The sequence below is a fragment of the Neofelis nebulosa genome, chromosome 7, assembly GCF_028018385.1.
Source record: "Neofelis nebulosa isolate mNeoNeb1 chromosome 7, mNeoNeb1.pri, whole genome shotgun sequence".
NCBI classification, from domain to species: domain Eukaryota; kingdom Metazoa; phylum Chordata; class Mammalia; order Carnivora; family Felidae; genus Neofelis; species Neofelis nebulosa.
The window spans coordinates 142,842,041-142,860,320 of record NC_080788.1 but is presented as its reverse complement, the minus strand read 5'-3'; the positions used below and the strand labels follow the sequence as shown (position 1 = coordinate 142,860,320).

At 50.3% G+C, this 18,280-nt stretch overlaps 1 protein-coding gene and 1 long non-coding RNA gene across 4 annotated transcripts in view; both read left to right on the top strand.

Moving 5' to 3' along the window:
- The window catches only part of SETD3 (SET domain containing 3, actin N3(tau)-histidine methyltransferase), an 81,295-nt gene that overhangs the window by 16,625 nt on the left and 46,390 nt on the right, over positions 1 to 18,280 (top strand). For all 3 annotated transcript variants that reach the window (XR_009264768.1, XM_058740269.1, XM_058740270.1), the window contains exons 3-6: positions 951 to 1,043; positions 3,529 to 3,677; positions 6,188 to 6,260; positions 6,546 to 6,802. Coding sequence is in view for 2 of the 3 variants with exons in the window: in XM_058740269.1 (XP_058596252.1) it covers positions 951 to 1,043; positions 3,529 to 3,677; positions 6,188 to 6,260; positions 6,546 to 6,802 (572 nt within the window). In the remaining variant the exon portion in view is untranslated. The remainder of the gene's footprint in view (positions 1 to 950; positions 1,044 to 3,528; positions 3,678 to 6,187; positions 6,261 to 6,545; positions 6,803 to 18,280) is intronic.
- LOC131517735 (uncharacterized) lies at positions 6,815 to 16,935 on the top strand. Its single transcript, XR_009264769.1, has 3 exons — positions 6,815 to 7,323; positions 7,566 to 10,814; positions 11,051 to 16,935. It is a non-coding gene; the product is annotated as an uncharacterized LOC131517735 (long non-coding RNA).

The window sequence follows — 18,280 nt, the reverse complement described above, 5'->3', positions numbered from 1 at the left end:
GAGTGCTGCCTTTCGCTTCTGGCCCCTCCAGCAGAGTCTCAGCTTCCTTTTCAGCAGTGACTGTGCTGTCTCTTTTGTGACTCCTCCAGAGCGTGCTTAATATAGAGCCTTACACACGGGTGTGAAATGTTTGTTGAGTAATTGTCCTTATGTCCGATTTAACGGGTTCCTTCAGACAGCCACTGTTCTAGGGCTTAACTAGAAAGAAACGTTGACTTTTAAGGTTGCCTTTTTTTTTTTTTTTTTTTTTTAATCCCCTAGAAGAGTTTTTAGGGAAAGGGAAATGCTTTGCATCATAGCCTAGCTTTTTAGATTTCCCCACATACAGGTGTATTCTGAGGACCATCCGTCAGTGCAAGTTCAGTGCTCACACTTAGGTTCGGGGCCCCAGGTTAATAAGCATGTGGATGGTTTCAGAGGGTTTATATGCTTTGAAAAGTATGCCTGATTTATACCTGTCACGGTTATCATCGTGGCTGTGGTATCTTTGTCCTTTAAAAGTGAGCCAGCAGGGGGGTGCCTGACTGGCTCATTTGGGGGGAATGTGCGACTCTTGACCTCGAGGACGTGAGTTCAAGCCCCATGGTGGGCATGACGCCTACTTTAAAAAAATGGTAGGGACACGTGGGTATCAGTTACGTGTCCAGCTCTTGGTTTCGGCTCAGGTCACGATCTCACAGTTAATGGGTTTGAGCCCCACGTTGGGTTCTGCACTGGCAGCATGGAGCCTGCTTGGGATTCTCTCTCTCCCTACCCCCCCCCTTTGCCCCTCCCCTGCTCTCCCTCTCTGCCTCTCTCTCAGTTCTCTCTCAAGATAAATGAATAAACTTAAAAAAAAAATTAAAAGTAAAGCAGCAGGGGCAACAAAACCCAAATCCTCTTTGTGCTGAAGCCTGACCGGCTAAGTTGAAAGCAAACAGTGTTTGAGTGCCATGACGTTTGTGTTCCAGGGTGCAGTAGCCCCGCGCCCGGCCCGGGGAAGGAATGGGAGGAGTACGTGCAGATCCGGTCTCTCGTCGAGAAAATACGGAAAAAACAAAAAGGTACATTTTCTAGAACAGTAATCGTATTTGAATAAAATCGTGGAGGGACTTGGCACAGGTCAGAAAGCTTATAAGGGCAGTGAAGGACCCGGCGTCATTCCTGCCTGCGGAAGGTCACTGCGAAGGGGCCCGGAGTTAGGGAGAGATGCGCGGGGCAGCTGTCCCAGGACCTCTCCCATTTCTGAGGTGTGGCTGCCGGCTTTGGAAGGAGTGAGAATGTTCGGCTATAGGGGAAAAGTGCTCATATGCAGGGGCTAAGGTGACACGACTTTTGTTTGTATTTTATGAAATCTCTGTTTAGAGCCGTTTTTCTGTAGTGTGTTTCCTTTAGGGTTTGAGGTCGGTACACAATGCCATGAGTGATCAACACACAAATACGCACTAATCGAAGTCAAACAATGAACTCAAACAGATCTTGGTTAAATAAGAGGCGAAGTTATATATCCAAAGCAGTGTTTTTACAGGGTGTGTTCAGCAGGTGTCTTAATGATTCTCAGCCAGGCCAGGGACAGGGCCAAGTGTCAGTTTGAAAAAGCCTATTCAATATGCCTATTGTCTTAGTTCTATAAAGCACAAAAAATAAAAGATTGGTATGCAGGGCCACATGGGAGGTAGCAGGGAAAAACACAAGGAGCCTGCATTTTAAAGGGTGAGAAGAACCTTCTTAGACCCCGTTTTTGTACATTGCCCTGAAAGTGAATCAGAAGAGGGTTTGTTTTTTTATTTGCTCTCCATAGTGGTAGTTTCATTGCTGTCCTGTGTAATTCTGCGAACCTCCGGGCTTTAGGTTAGATGGTCTCGGGCCCCAGATGGTGACAGGTTCCTTTATAATGTGTTTATTTGCACCAAGTGGTAGACTGTGCTGATCCTGGTTCACCCAGTGGATAGCTGAACAAGTTTCATACGTCCTGAGTGTCTGTTGTCAGCAGAATCTGCTAACTACGACTGACATGAAGGTGAGAGCGTTCTGAGTTCTCAGCGAAGAGGGACTTCTGTCTAAGAGCATCCGTACACAGTCGAGTCTCCTGCGTGTCCATGGTGGTGCAGCACGGCCCCCGGCCGTCCTGCTTCACAGACCCAGGGGACCATTGACCATGTCCCGGTGACGTGACTCCAGGCACCTGGGCTGGACTCCACGCCTTGCTCCTGACGTTTTCGAAGCTCCCGTTCTTCTCCCTTTATTCATCAAATAGTGGTTCTTCCCGGCTTTGGAAAAAAGCATGGCTCTTCAGGTCTTTGAATATTTCAAACATGCTGAAAAGGCCAAAAAATAACACAACAACGCCGAAGAATCTCCCACCCAGACTGGATCAGTCCCCCAAGCTGGGTTCCCCCTCCTTCCCACCTGCTGGTCTGACCCTGTCCCTCCCTCCATCCTGTGTTTTGTTTTCATTGTTTTTGAGAAATACACGCTGCGGTCAGAGCTGAAGCCCCATGCTTCTGTCGCCTTCCCTTCTTGCCCTCTGGAGTTGGTCTTTGCTGAGAATATTTTTCCACTTCACGCATAACCCCATAAAAATACATGGTCGTAAGTGGTATTTTCAAAATTTGCGTAAATGGTATCAGGCCACTTGAATTTTTAGAAACACGGCGTTACATTTGTTTTATCTGTGGTGATACGTATGGTCCACCTCATGCAGATCATTGGACAGAATTGTGCAAGACCGTCTGGTCCTGCGTCCTGAGGACCAGGCCTGTAGCGCCCAGCCCTACACGTGCCTCCTGTGCCCGTGCCAGCTGCCGATTTCTGTCTCCCTGGGAATTTTGCTAAAGCAAAGCTGCGGATGAGACCTGGCACGCTGCACTCGGGGTGGGGGGGCTGCTCTTACGACTGAGGTGGTGAAGCCCCTGCGCCCCCTGCCAGGGCCTCGCCTCCTGGAGCTCCTCAGTCAGCAGTCCTGTGACAGCAAGCGCATCCCTGTAACCGCCAGGGGCTAGGGGCGTAACGCGCCTCTTTGTCACTGGTCAGGTTATGTACTGGGACTGTTCGGTGATTAGGTTTGTTCTGTTTTTCTTTCCTTGTGATTTCTCCTTTTGCCCGTGTGTTATTTAGAAGTGTCCCATTTAACTTCCAACTATTTGGGGATTTTCGAGATCTTTTCCTTTTGTTGATTTCCAATTTGATTATGCTGTAATCCGAGAACATTGTATGAATTCCGCCTTTTCCAATTTACTGTACTTAAAAAATTTTAAGCCAATTTGTCTATTTTTTAAGCTTTTCTTTTTAAAGTTTTTCACTAAAGCATAACTGACGTGATATTGTATTAGTGTCAGGCGTGTGACATAGGGATTGGATATTCCATACATTACAAAATGGTCACTTCTGTAGGTGTGGTGACCACCTCTCTCTGGTGATGAGTTTTGACTTCAAGATTGGAGCGTTATCACTATTTCCAGTGTATGTTTTTTTAGTTTCCGAGAGCAGAAGGAATAACCATAGATCCTAAATGTAGCTCTTGTTTTCTAACACATGGAATTGATACAGGTCTGTCTGTTACTTTTGATGGAAAAAGAGAAGACTACTTTCCCGACCTAATGAAGTGGGCCTCTGAAAATGGAGCCTCTGTCGAGGGTTTTGAAATGGTCAACTTCAAAGAAGAGGGCTTTGGTTTGAGAGCAACAAGAGACATCAAGGTGAGTTTTGATCCCTTCGTCCGGGGGGCCCTCCGTGTGCTTGGATTGTGCTGCCGTGCGGGGACGAGACGTGCAGTCAGGTGCCTGGGCTTGCCCTGACCTCTTAGGCGAACAGGCAGCCTACCGCCAGCACTCCATGACCTGCTGCGGGGTCTCCAGGCTGACCGGGGGCCCGGAAGAGCCTTGCCCGTGTTCGAGGCAGCCCCTTCCTGTCTGTCCTCCCTGGGAGCCACACTGCTAACCAGTGACCTGGGGCAAGTCAGTTCATGTTTCAGAGCCTCTGTTAGGAGGTCACAGAACAAGCCTCAGAGGAGTTCGAGACTTGAACGGAAGGATGTGGGCTCAGGTTGGTTAGGAGGGGGAGCCCACAGGGCCTGCGATAGAGTGGCTGTGGGGCGGAGGGCGGGCAGTGTCGGGTGCTTACTGGTTTTCTGGCGAAGGTGACTGAGTGCTTGGTGGTGCCACCTGCTGAAGCCTCACGGCCAGAGCAGAACGGAAAGGAGGAAGGGCAGTACAGTCTGCTCAAAGGGACAAATGCTTTTCCTCTGCTCTGGGTCCTTCCTTCCAGAAGAAAGCAGCAGCCGCACCCCGACATTCCCAGCCTCTCTCTGCCCCTCACTCGCCTCTCTCAGGAGGCATAGCTTAATCTGATGACTTGGGGCGAAGGAGCTGGCCGTGGCCTCTTTCGTGGTGGGAGCTGCTTGCCCACGTGCATCCCTTCCGCTGTGCTCTCTCCACTATGTAAGCTTTACAGGGGCAGGCGGCACGTGGGGAGGCCCGTGGGGCTCCAGTTCTGCCTGGAACTAGGTGGGGGAGTCTGTCTAATTTTGGGATTCAGTAGGTGATATTTTGGGTGACCATCTGTTGTAGTCTTGTGTCTCTCTCAGTGGGTTCAGAACGTGCATGGAGGAAGTGACTGTTACTTATTCGGGCCCCTCAAACCTCAGGCAGCATTTTTGGTCAAGTTGTAGTTAGCCTTCATTGATACAGTGATACAGCGTAGACTGGTTTATTTGACACTATTAAGTGTGTAGTATGTGAATCCTCCCTTGCTCGTTATCATACCAGCCTTCCAAAGGAAAAAAAAAATCCCAAGGTCTCTTCCTTCATGATGCTTATAATCTATAGTAAGGAAGGAGACACACGGAAACATAGTTAAATGGTTGACTTTGGGCGGAGGCCCCTAGTATCCAGGGTGTCGCACAGTCTTCTCTTGCATCAGAGGAGAAACATCATTTGTATAGATGCCACCCCGAGTATCTTAGCTGTGGTCTGTTTTCACTGTGTGCATTTTTTTAAGTTTTATTGAGGTCTAATTGATTAAAAAAACTGCACGTATCTAATGCTTACATTTTGATGGGTTGGACATAAGCATACACCCATGTCATTACCGCAGTCACTATGTGCATGTTTTAAGCAACATAGATACGTATGCAGAACGTACCAAAAAGAGACCTCACGTGCTGGCAAAGGATGAGGTAACGCTTTGGAGAAGAAATTCAGTAAACCAAAACATGTCTTAGGGACTTGTGTGTTTGCTGGTTATCATTGTGCTTTATTTCTATTATTATTATTATTATTATTATTATTTTTAACATTTATTCATCTTTGAGAGAGAGAGAGAGACGAAGCGTGAGCAGGGTAGGGGCAGAGAAAGAGGGAGACACAGAATCCGAAGCAGGCTCCAGGCTCTGAGCTGTCAGCACAGAGCCCGACGCAGGGCTTTACCCAACAAACTGTGAGATCATGACCTGAACTGAAGTCAGATGCTTCATTGACTGAGCCACCCAGGCGCCCCTTATTGTGCTTCTTAAAGACAAGCATGCAGAGAAAGGAATGTTACTCTGGCCTCAGAAATTCAATGGCAAGAACAATTCATATTGACAGAGTCAAGTTTTTGTTGGAGAGAAATTTTTGTTTGTTTTGTTTTTAGAACTTAAAAGTACAGCAAAGTGGGGCGCCTGGGTGGCTCAGTCGGTTAAGCGGCCGACTTCGGCTCAGGTCACGATCTCGCGGTCCGTGAGTTTGAGCCCCACGTCGGGCTCTGTGCTGACAGCTCAGAGCCTGGAAGCCTGTTTCAGATTCTGTGTCTCCCTCTCTCTCTGCCCCTCCCCTGTTCATGCTCTGTCTCTCTCTGTCTCAAAAATAAATAAACATTAAAAAAAAAAAAATTAAAAAAAAAAAAAGTACAGCAAAGAATTAAGAGTTTTGTGTGCCACCCCAAATCGCTATGTTTGCCATAAAGTTGAAAGTCCCATTTTTTATTTGTTTTCTCAGTATGTAAAGTCAGTGTTTCTGTTGGAAGTAGGATTTTAAACCCTGCTTCTATTTGTTTGCACCATAAATGCTTACATTTAAAAACATATTTGATGATTAAAAATGAAGTGCTAATATGCAGCCTTCAATAGTATTTCCTGTGTAATTGGGTTTCTGACCATAGATGAAGTTTGGGCTGACGATTGTTACATGTTTTGATGATTCTATGATTTTCTTATTTTTTTTCCTCCTAGGCAGAAGAATTATTTTTGTGGGTTCCACGAAAATTACTAATGACCGTTGAATCTGCTAAAAATTCAGTGTTGGGTGAGAATAATTTCTGACTCGTTCAAGGCAAAGTACAAACGATAAAAATATGAAATTTTATTTTGTAGTTCTAAGGACCGTATTTGGATGTTTTCTCAAACTAGTGAAATAGTCCACCAAATTCATACTGTTTTCCATGCTTTTAATCTTCAGAAGAAAGGTGCATGTTAACTTAAATATTACAAGGCTTTCCGGTTATTTCTGTACCTTGAATATATATTTTGAATGAATACCTTTTAAGGCACTTTGTGGAACATAACGCTGTTAACGTCTGGGTTAATTCAGGGCCCTTATATTCTCAAGACCGGATTCTTCAAGCTATGGGAAATATCACACTGGCCTTTCATCTGCTGTGTGAGCGAGCCGACCCTAACTCTTTCTGGCAGCCCTACATTCAGACCCTCCCCAGCGAATATGACACTCCTCTCTACTTTGAAGAGGATGAAGTTCGGGACCTTCAGTCCACACAAGCCATACATGATGTCTTCAGCCAGTATAAGAACACAGCCCGGCAGTACGCCTACTTCTATAAGGTCATCCAGGTGAGTGGCTGGTTACCGCTTAAATGTACGTTGAAGAGTGAGAAGGAAAGGGAAATCGATAGCGGAAGTGTTCACTTCACCTTTTATTACGGATGCTTAAACATTGCGCTTTTTAAGTTAAAAGGCGTTGCGATTCCAGTCCACTGTCTCTCTTTGTTCAGAGTATCACTGAAGTACGGTTTGAGTGGATCTGACTTCATCAGTGGCCAGTGTGGATATAAGCAGTGCTTGTTCCTGGATCAGGAAAGTCACCAAACTTTTCTGAAAAGGAAAGGTTACAGTGGAACTTTAGAAGCTTTAAAATGTATCTAATACGAAAAGGTGCTCCGTGTATAAATTTTCCAAGAAAAGGAAAGGCTCTTTGTGGATTCTCCATGTATACATTCACATGTATTTTACTAAATCATAGTGGCAGTTAATTTACTAATTCATAAAGCTGAGTTTTTGGTGTCTTTCAAAGTGTGCCATATATTAATTTTAATTAGTTCTAAGTGAAAGCGTTCTATAAGAAGGTGTGTAAGGTTGTGAACATTTTTTTTTTTAAATTTTTTTTTCAACGTTTTTTATTTATTTTTGGGACAGAGAGAGACAGAGCATGAACGGGGGAGGGGCAGAGAGAGAGGGAGACACAGAATCGGAAACAGGCTCCAGGCTCCGAGCCATCGGCCCAGAGCCCGACGCGGGGCTCGAACTCACGGACCGCGAGATCGTGACCTGGCTGAAGTCGGACGCTTAACCGACTGCGCCACCCAGGCGCCCCAAGGTTGTGAACATTTGAATTACACCTGGTTACTCCTTCCTTAGTTTTGGCATTTCAGCTGGCGTTATCTTTCGTTTCCCGTCGAACAGCCGTCTGACAGGTCAGAGTCGGTGTCGTGGTTCCCTCTGGAGCTGAGACGAGGGAGTGACTCTGGCCTCAAGTTTCCCCTTTCTCTGTAGCTTAAGAATTAGCCCCTGGGCCCCAGTACCTGATACGTGGCCAGTGGGGATGCCACTTAACTTCCTATGATGTACGAGGGCAGCCCCCAAACAAGGACTTTTCCAACCCCAATGTCAGTAGTGCTACGGTCGAGAAATCTTGCTTTGTGTTTATATATAGAACAAAGCATCTCAAGTACCTACATGATACCAGAGTTCACCATCATTCCTGACTAATGACTGGATGCCTGGGGCCTGCCTGAACAGAAACAACTCTAGCTTTTTAGTGAGGTGAACTTGAGCTGAAACCCAGATTCCATATCTCAGTTGCTATTTAAATATACTTTGGACATACAGCGAACCTTTGAACAGCACAGTTTGAACGGCGTGGGTCCACTCATACACAGTTCTTTTTGATAAATACAGCACGGTGTCGTGTCTGTATTTTCTCTCAGGGTTCTGTTCATAACGTTTCCTTTGCTCCAGCTTTATTTTGACAACGCTGTGTGTGTGTGTGTGTGTGTGTGTGTGTACGTATGTATGTGTGTATACATACACGTATATTTATATATGTACAAATAATGTGTAACCTACAAAATATATGTTAATCACCTGTTCTTCTCAGTGGGACTTCCTGTCAACCGTAGGCTGTTAGCGGTTCAGTTTCAGGGGGAGTCAAAAGTTCTGTGTCGATTTTCGCCTGGGTGAGGGTCAGCACCCCATCACCTGCATCATTTGGGGGTCAGCCATAGGTGCTTTGCCCCTCTTTGTTTCTGCATCGGTAGGATAGAAGCATGAGCCCCGTTTCTCAGGGTAGCTGATGTCAGCCAGCCGAGGTCGGGCTTCCTCCAGAGCACGCGTGCGGCGCCAGGCCTCGGTGCCTGTGGCCTTAGGAGCACAGTCTCGTCTGGGGAGCACGAAGGACATCTCGGTCGAAGCCCCCGCATCCGGTGCAGCGTGCTGATCGGGGAGGTGCGCTCCGGGGCGGTGCTCTTGGGGGCGTGTGTCTGTGCTCCTGTTTCCTTGTCTGTAAATCGGGATAGTGCCGCACCCGACTGCAGGGTTGCGGAACGAACCACACGCGTTGATCTGTGTGCGGCCCTTGACCCAGCAGCGTTGGCTGCAGAAATTCTCACTCCATTTGTGTCTGTTTTGCATCTCGTTCCTTCAGGCCGCGTCGCTCAGTTGTTTCCGTTTTTATTGTTCTAAATTGCTTCTCCCCCACACCTGCCTGCCGTTCCTTCGGTTAGTTCTTCTTAACCTTCTGTCCGGAAGCAGCCCTAGCGGCCGCCACGGATAGTGAGTATTCCCTCAAGACCAGGGACTGCACTCACAGTGACCCATTACAGGCTCAGAATTGAGCTTCAGAGTCTCAGGCTTTTGTCGTCATTGTTGATGACTTTGCTTTCTCGTTGTGAAACACTAACAGTTGACCCAGACGTCTGTGTGTTGGCTCCAGTTTAAAACCCGTGTTAAGTGACGTACCGTCGAGTCAGGCTGGCGCCGCAGGAAAACGGCCCAGTTTCTCCTGGGACCGTCCGGGCTGCCGTGTGTGCCTGTTCCAGCGGGAGGAGGACGGCTTCGCGTGTGGCGAACACTGTCCTCCCGACCCCGCGGTCAGTCGCGGGACACTCACTTCACGTTAGTAAACCAGACAGTAGAAGGGAGTCACCACGAAGTGGAACTGCATCCCGATGCGATTTGGTGGGACAGTTCCCAGCGAGCGGTTTTCCTTCAGTGCTGGTAGGAATAGCACAGGCAGCGCGAAAGGGGGGCGAGCGGCCGTGACAGCCAGGAGGGTCCGGCTGCGGGGCGGAGGGTGTTTGCGTAGCTGTCTTTTAAAAAGTGACGCCGTGAGTCTAGCCGCTTTTCTGGCTGTAGAAGGTTCTCGCTGCCCACGGCAGTCTTCGGGATCCACAGGAAACACACACGCTCATGTCGGACTGCTGTGATTTTGTTAGGTCGGGTTTTCTCACCCCAGCGGCAAACCGTGTGTCTTCCTCCTGCTGTTCCAGGGTCAGGTGTGGGGCTTTTGCTCCGTTTGAGGAGATCGCTTCATCAGTGCGTTGGCACTCGGGGAGAGGGAGCGAGGAGTGTGTTACCTCAGTTCATTGTTAACATTTTTTTTTTTTTAATGTTTATTTTTGAGAGAGAGACACAGCATGAGCAGGGGAGGGGCAGAGAGAGGAGGAGACACAGAATCCGAAACAGGCCCCCAGGCTCTGAGCTGTCAGCACCCAGCCCGACGTGGGGCTCAAACTCACAGACCGCGAGATCGTGACCTGAGCCCGAAGTCGGTCGCTTAACCGACTGAGCCACCCAGGCGCCCCACCGTTGTTAACATTTTCGTTACAGTGACGTGTCCTTGGTTTTGTTTTGTTGGGCACTGTGGCTCTTAACCTTTTCTGGGTCATGGGAGAACCCTCTTCCCAGAGAAACGTACATACGTTCTATATCACAGACGCTCGTGTACCAATTGAGGGTGTCCAGATTTTCCAGAACCTGATTTGCAGGTTTTAGTTATGGCTTCCCATTTAAAGTTATTTTCCTGTGGCTGGGCATTGACACTGAAACTCGTTATTTTTCTTCTGAGCTGACTGCTGGCTTGAAGGTCTGCAGGCCACAGTTCTTGGCCGCTGTCTCCGGGTGCACCAGCAGCGTGAGTGCAAGCATGACATGGTCCTGTGTGTCTCTGCTGATGACCCCCAGTCCCTGGGGGGAAGGGCCCAGAAAAGTGTTGACAGTCGCTTCAGTAGCATGTCTGGCTTCAGGCTCTAGGATGTTAATTCTGAAAGAAAAGCAGCCCTGGTACTAACTTCTGGTAAGTATAAATTCTTTTAGGTAGATTTCTCTGTATTGCAATTTTAATTTTAATGTTTGTCTCTCTGTCTCCTCGGTTGTTGTTGACTAAAAGTCAGAAAAACAACTTCCCATGCTCTTTTCTCGCAGCGTATTTTCTCGGTCCAGGGTTTTTCAGAGCGACCACTTGTTCAGATTACTTTCTGTCTTTAACTTGCTTTAACAGGGTTTGTTCAGAAGTCTTTCCGAGCCTCTGCTGGTTCTCCTCTGCAGAGTCGGGGTGTGGGTTTTCTAGGTTTTTTTTTTTTTAATTTTTTTTTTTTTTCAACATTTTTTATTTTTGGGACAGAGAGAGACAGAGCATGAACGGGGGAGGGGCAGAGAGAGAGGGAGACACAGAATCGGAAACAGGCTCCAGGCTCCGAGCCATCAGCCCAGAGCCTGACGCGGGGCTCGAACTCACGGACCGCGAGATCGTGACCTGGCTGAAGTCGGACGCTTAACCGACTGCGCCACCCAGGCGCCCCATAGGTTTTTTTACATCATACTTACATCGTATTCTTGAGATGAGATGTTCAGCATACAGAGTTTGCTTCAGGTGTTCAGCGGGTGGTAGTGTGTAACCAGAAGCCTCAGACTCCAGGAGTTGTGAGAGCAGACCTTGTGTGAAGGTGGGAGGCCTGCTGGTGAGGCCTTAACACTGCAGCTCGGTGGTTGAGAAATGTCCACCCAGGCTCAGGGAGCTAAGGTAGGACCCGTGGCTCAGCCAGACACCGGAAAGGGCTTGTGTGGATTGACACCCCTGAGCACTGGGGAAATTTCTGTCAGTTTGTGAAATGGGGACCAGTGAAGAAGAGAAGATTAGTGGTAGAAGGCAGAACTTGGGATTTTAAGCCATTGCAGGGTTTTTATTTATTTTGAAACTTATTTTTATGATTTTTTTTTTTTAAAGCTTATTTATCTTGAGAGAGAGAGAGAGAGAGAGAGCGCATGTGCACAAGTTGGGAAGGGGCAGAGAGAGAGGGAGAGAGAGAATCCCAAGTGGGCCCCGCACTGTCAGTGCCCAGCCACAAAATCGCGAGATGGTGACCTGAGCCCAAGTCACACGCTTACCCGAGTGAGCCACCCAGGCGCCCCAAAACTGTTGCAGAGGTTTTAAACCTATAAGGATACACCCAGCAGACCGGGGCTTTCCAGAGTTCGGCTCCAAGTTGAGATTTCTGCATGGAACTATGGGACCAGTTTTGTGATAGAAATCACTGGAAAGGGAGGGTTTGGCTTACAACCAGCTCTGACGCAGTGTAATTGTGTGAAGGTGAAGAGAGCCTATCAGATCTGCCGGACTTAACACAGATGAACGATAGTCCACGTGTGTTGCTGACCCATGCCAGTGAAGAAGAACTGAACAGAGCCTCTGAATGAAGAGTTGGTTTAATTGGCGATCCCATCTAACGGACCCGGCCGCGGTGCGGGGTGCCAGCCTCTCCTAAGGTTGCTGTCTCGGGACCCGCACGTTTTCCCGTGTTGCCGAGCTCAGATACGGTGTTCGTTCAAGGAGCTGCCACTGTGGAGGGTTTAATAGAATAGAGGTTTTATCTAGAAAATGACTGTTCTCCATCGATCCCCTGACCTGTGCGATTTGTCCCACCTCAGCTGGGTCTTGTCTTTTGCGTAGACCAGTTTGAGCGGTTCAGGGGCAGGGACGGAGATGGAGAGACTCCCGTGTGTGCTCACTGCCGCGAACCGTACTTTGGTGCCGCAAGCTTCCCTGTGTCGGCCTTAAGGCCTCGGGACGGAGTCAGGCAGTCTTAAGTTGGCTCTCTCCCTTGAATAGCCCGCTTCCCCTACCTCACCGGGGCCGCAGTGGCAGAAGATTCTAGCAGTCCTCCTCACGACCTGGCGGGAAACAGAGCCCACCAAGCGGCGGAGGAAGACGTCCCATTCGGTTCTTGGCCTCCCGTGGCTCTCGCGGCTCAAACACACACAGTTGCTTCTCCCGTTGCTCACGGTTTTACCTCGTCTCTGACGGAGGCACACGAGAATTGCACGAGGTGTGAGTTGCCAGACAGGCGTAGCCCGTGTTCTCCTAAAGCTCTCCTCTACGCTTGGACGCGGATCCCACGCGGGGCCGTCGGGGAGGAGCGTCCGAGTGGAGTGAGCACTAGTTTACTCTGAGGACCCCGATGTCCAGAGACGCTCGGGTGACATCTGTCAGCGCACAGAACTGCTTGCAGACCTCGGTGTGGATGCGTGTGAGGGAGCAGCGCGGTGAGGGAGCACACACACGTGGGTTCCTGGAAGCGTGTCCCCTGGAGGCCGAGGCTGTGAGCTGGTGCTTCCCGGGTCGTGCACAGCTTGTGGCTCGCAGGCGATGCGGGGCTCTGCGTGGTCCGCTTCCCCCGCCGTCGGTTCCTGCCCCTCCGCCTGGAAACCTGTGTACGAGCCTTCCTTCACGGGCCCGTCCGCCGCCTCCTGACCTTGGAGTCGCTGCCCCGGGTTTTGTTTTGAACCCACGTGTCCTCTCGATTGTTCCATTTTTCAGCTAATGAACGTGTCTCTCTGGTGTGGGAGCTGGCGCACCGGATGGGGACTGGGCTCCCTGGGGATTCAAACGACTTTTCTTTCTAAATGTTTTGTTTTCTAATGTTGTCAAAATGAATGAACTTTCACGCTTACAGAAAAGTTGTATACAAAGCGCAAAGTTGAAAGTGTGGCCGCGGATGGACAGACGGATGGACGGACGCTGCTTCCTGGATACCGTCCTCCTGACCTCGTTCCCACGTATGTGATTTTCCTCGGAGGCTAACGTGTGCCAGATGGGACGTTTTTGTCCTTAGCCGCCTTCATGGCGAAGCCACCCGCGTGGATAGCTGCAGAAGTGAAGAGGGAAGGAAGCGAGTCAGAGGTGATGGTGGGAACAGAGGAGGCCGTTTGACAGGTTTGGAGGTGTCAGATGCCGGAGCAGCGAGTCCATATTTATTCCTTGGCTGCCGTGGTAACAGACTGGGTAGAGGCCATGGGACACGGAGGGAGAGGATGATTTCCGTCCGCAGGGTGCTCATGTGAGTTGGCTGGGGCCTTTTCCCTTCAGGTGGGTAGTTTCTGTGCCGTGTGCCTCATGGGACTGGCCTGGGGAGGCAGGACAGGGGTGGGGCCGGGCCGAGTGGCTCCTGAACACATGGCAGGAAACCCCGAGCCCAGCTGGTCTCACCTGCTTTCCCCTCCGGGGCTGTTGTCCTTCCAGTTACCTGGGAGGGGGCTGGTCACTCTCCCTTTGCAGGTGTAGAATCCAGATGTGGGACAGCTGGCCGGATGCTGAGGGCCCTACACCCTGGGCTGGGGTCGGAGCAGATCTGCTAGCCCCACGCCCATGTCCTTGGATCTCTGAAGTTTCTGGTCTTAATTTTGGGACAAAGAAGCAGTTGTTTATTTTTTTATGTTAATTTAATTTTGGGGTGGGGGGCAGAGAGTAGGGGAGGCAGGATCTGAAGCAAGCTTTGCAGTCTGTGCAGAGCCCGACGTGGGGCTTGAATTTGCAAACCGCAAGATCATGACCTGAGCTGAAGTTGGATGGTTAACCAACTGAGCCACCCAGGTGCCCTAGAAGTGGTCTGTTTTTAAGGGCAGAGCAGTCTTGTTTAAAATCTCCCTTGGGCTATTTTACAGAAAGCTGAGTGAGGCCTGCTGATTTAGAGGCCCCTGCTGGTCAGGCCCATGTGGGGCCTACACAGGGCTCACCTGCTGGCAGTTTTTTCCAGCTGTGGAAAGAAATGCCCCTCCTGCCCTGCCCGCCTCATGCTGTACAGAGAGGTGGGAGATGCTCACTCTCAGAAGAACCCACACCTCTGCCCACTGCTTTCCCTGCAACTGTGAGGAAGCTGGCGGTCCGTTCTTTATTGTTGTCTTGACCGATTCGTGTTTGTTTAATTTATTTATTCATAATGTTTATTTATTTTTGAGAGAGAGAAAGAGAGCATGAGCAGGGGAGGAGCACAGAGAGAGGGGAACAGAGCCCAACGCGGGGCTCGAACTCATGAACTGTAAGATCATGACCCGAGCCGAAGTCGGACGCTTAACCAACAGAGCAACCCAGATGCCCCTTTACGAATTCGTTTTTTAAAGATATTAAGAGATGTGAAAACACTGGAGCTTAGGAAATCCGTCCAGGTTCGCATCATCTCTGGAGACTTTCCAGTGCCGTTATAGTCTTTCTTAGAGCCTCTAGCTGTCTTGCTGAAACGTCCTGACCTGTATCCTTGCTGGTTCCCAATAGCTGACCTTGGCTGACCTTGACCACGAGTAATTTGTGTCACGCGTGCAAGAGTGTTGTCCTTATTGCGTTCCTCATGTAAGGTTTCTGTTTTGTAAATTATCCGTATTAAACATTTTCATCATTTTCATAAATGAAGGCTGCGAATCTAAATCATCTAAAACTCCAATTTGTTTTTACCTGCGTTCACTTGTTTTGCATATACCGCTAGAGCAGTGCGGGTAGACGTGGACCGCACCTTCCAGAATCCAGTGGTCCTTGTTTCCTGTTCTTTCCAGCTTGAGTTTCAGCAGCCTTTGGGGAACTTGAGAAACGCAGTGCTTTTCTCTCTGCTCACGGTTCTAATTGGGGAGGGCGTTCCTGTCTTGTCGCCGGGAGCGTTTCATGCTGTGTGTGTCCAGGAGGAGGCGTGGCAGCCCCAGGCCCCGCATCCTCCTGTAGAAGTTCTCGGGTACGAATTTGGCATCCCCCATCTGCCCTGTGTGCTAGTGTCATCCTGTCCTGCCCTTGCCTGTCCCCGCTGACACTTCCCACTGGCAGCCCTCCTCTGGAACCACAGCCTCCCTCCCCTTTCTCATCTGCTTACCTGACTCTGGGCCCCTTCGGAGATCTTTCACAGTTGCTAATCAGTTAGCAACAGACGCCCAACAAAGGAGGCACGTGGATTGTCCCTGTCTCCTACTTGACACGTCACCCAGGCATCAGCGTGTTCATAGAGGCACCTGCACGGGTAAGGCAGACAGAGCCACAGGCAGGACCTTACATACCCATCCCTGGTGGACTCCGGAAGGAAGGAGAATCAGCATTTGTGGCGTTGCCTGCTGTGTGTCAAGCACCGGGAAGAGAACTTTCTCTCCTGTTATCCTCATGGTGATGAGTCAGGAGCTACTGTCTTCCCCTAAGAATCTGAGACAGAATTAACCAGGCTAGGTTTAGGAGACACTCCCCCGATACCAGGCCCAGGTCACTGTGGTTAAATTCGTGTTTGGAGACGTTAAAGCCTGAGAGGTTAGAGACAGGGCCTCGCTCTTAAGGTGGTGTTCATTGAGCCCACACTGCTGTGTGCCAGTGGTGGGCCACGGGGCTTGGCGAGCCTCCCCCAGTCCTCATTGTTACCCCATAGCTGGGCATCGTGCCATTTTCCAGGGGAGGAGGCAGGCTGGGAGTGAGAAAGCTGGCCGGACCTGCTGATGGCGAACCCGGATTGAGGCCTCAGTGCACCCCACCCTAGGGGCTGTCCTACTTCCCTCTGTCACTGCAGCCCTGTCCTTCATACCATGTCCCTTCCCTCACCAGCCCACTTTACCAGCCCTGGCTCTTCCCACTAGTTGGATCAGTAGAACTTTGTGAAATCCGCCCAAGTTTAAAAACAAGCCTCAAAAAAAAAAAAAAAAAAAATTCTTGAAAGCTGCTTTTTCTCCCCAGCCCCCCAAGGTCTATATTTGTAAATTCCCTAACCTCTGGGACAGGATTTTGGGGCTTTCTCTTCTGCGTGCTGGAAGACGGGACTTGCTTGTGTTTCTGACCTGGGATAAGTGCCCAGGGGAGTGCACACGTTGTGACCACGCTTGTGGGTTGACGTTACCCTCCCAGGCTCCATTCCTGCCCTGCGGGACTGTGCTGTGTGTGATTTCCTGACGATCGGAATGGTTTGGGACGCAGCCGCCGCATGGCCGCTGTTGGTATCGTCATCTACTCTCCAGGAAGACAACAGAACCAGTAGAGTGTGCACGTGTGTAGAGGAAGAGATTTATTTTAAGGAACTGGCTCGTGTAGTTATGGAGGCTGGCGACTCCAGAATTGACAGGAGGGACCAGCAGGGGGAGACCCTGCAAGGAGCCGACGCTGCAGCTCAGGTCCAAAGGCTGTGGGATTCCCTCTTGCTTGGGGAAGGTCAGTCAGCCTGTGTTCTGTTCCGGCCATCAGCTGATTGGATGAGGCCCACCCGTGTTAGGAAGGGCACTCTGCCGTTTTTACTCATAGTCCGCCGATTTGCATGTTAGTCTCATCCAGAAACAGCCTTACGGAAGCATCCGGCATAACCAAATACCTGGGCACCGTGGCCCAGCCAAGTTGTCACATGAAATGAGCCACCGCGGTGAGCATGCTGTTGGTCTCTCTCGCGGCACTTGTCCCCGTCTGTGCTTGCTCTGGAGCACGAGCTTCACGGGGAGGGACCTCTGTCTCCCGGGTGCCGCGTGGCACTGCTGTCAGCACCGCGCCCGCCACAGAGGAGTCTCGGGCAGGGCTCGCTGGGCAGGGGAGCCGCTTGCCTGCCTTGCGGGTCTCCACGTGTCAGGCGCGTGTGGCCAGGGCCCCCGGGGGCCGGTGAGGCGCCGATACCTCAGCCTGTCTTCTCTCCCCAAGCCGTGTGCCTGCGGAGCCGCATCATCCTCGCAGCGACAGCCTTTTCTAGTTTGCCCGGAGGTCCCTGGCGGGCAGTCTGGTCCCTGCCGGACCAAGTGCCGATCCCAGTACAATCCCACATTCCTCACGCTGCTTGAGGCACGTCCTGGCCGTGTGTGTCCTCCTAGCCTTTCTTTCTCTGGCTTCCAAGAGGTGAAGTTTGCAGTGAAGGAAGGGCTTATTAGATCCTCCGCGTTTAGCAGATGGAGTCTAGCAGCTCTCCAGATAACTGGTTTATATTCTTTTGGGTGGTTGTGTTTTTCTCAACCCCCCAACACTGTCAGCTTCTGTTTTCGTATCGTCCTCACCCGACGCTCACCTCCTGGCCACTAGGCTCAGGTTCTCTGCTGGTAGACACTGGGCCCCTTTTCTTCCCCTTCTTACTGGATCTTTGCTTACGTAGCCCCCCCGCCACCGTGTTCCCCGGTGAGTCTCTCCAGCCAGGGCCTCCGGGCCGCGCCGAGCCTCACAGTTGCTGTGTTACTCCAGTGAATTCCTCCTCCTCCGGTCCGCTCGTTAGCGTGGAGACAGCTGAGACCAGTGTGTTCTTCCCGACGCTCTTGCTGAGGGTTTTTCCCCCAGAAGTTACCGGGTGTCCCCTGCCCCCCCCCCCCCCCCCCCGCCCCCGACTCACATATGACTATAGCAGGGTGCCCGGTGATGATCAGCCACGTTAGGTCTGAGTTACACGTTTGGAGAGCTGGTTATGTTAGGCCCCCCGCCGGGTTCTTTTGTTGTCGTGCTCGGTCACACATTTTGATTTGGGTAGTTTTCCCTTCTACAAGTCAACTTTATGCTTTTCAGCTGAAAAGAAAACGTTCTAAATGTTAGTGGTCGAAAACAGCACAGGTACCGTGTTTATCTTTGTGTTGACTCTTGTCAGGAAAAAAAATAGTTAAGTATTTTTTAAGTAAGTCAAATACCTATTTGAAATACTTGTTGATCATAATGGAGTCTTACTGAATGCCTGGGTCTCAAGTTCAGTGGTAGGTGCTGTAAGGAGATAGAAAAGTAATATGAGATCTTTGCCTTTTCAGAGTTTATGGTAGAGATAGGAGGGACACAACTGGCGGGAAACACTGAAG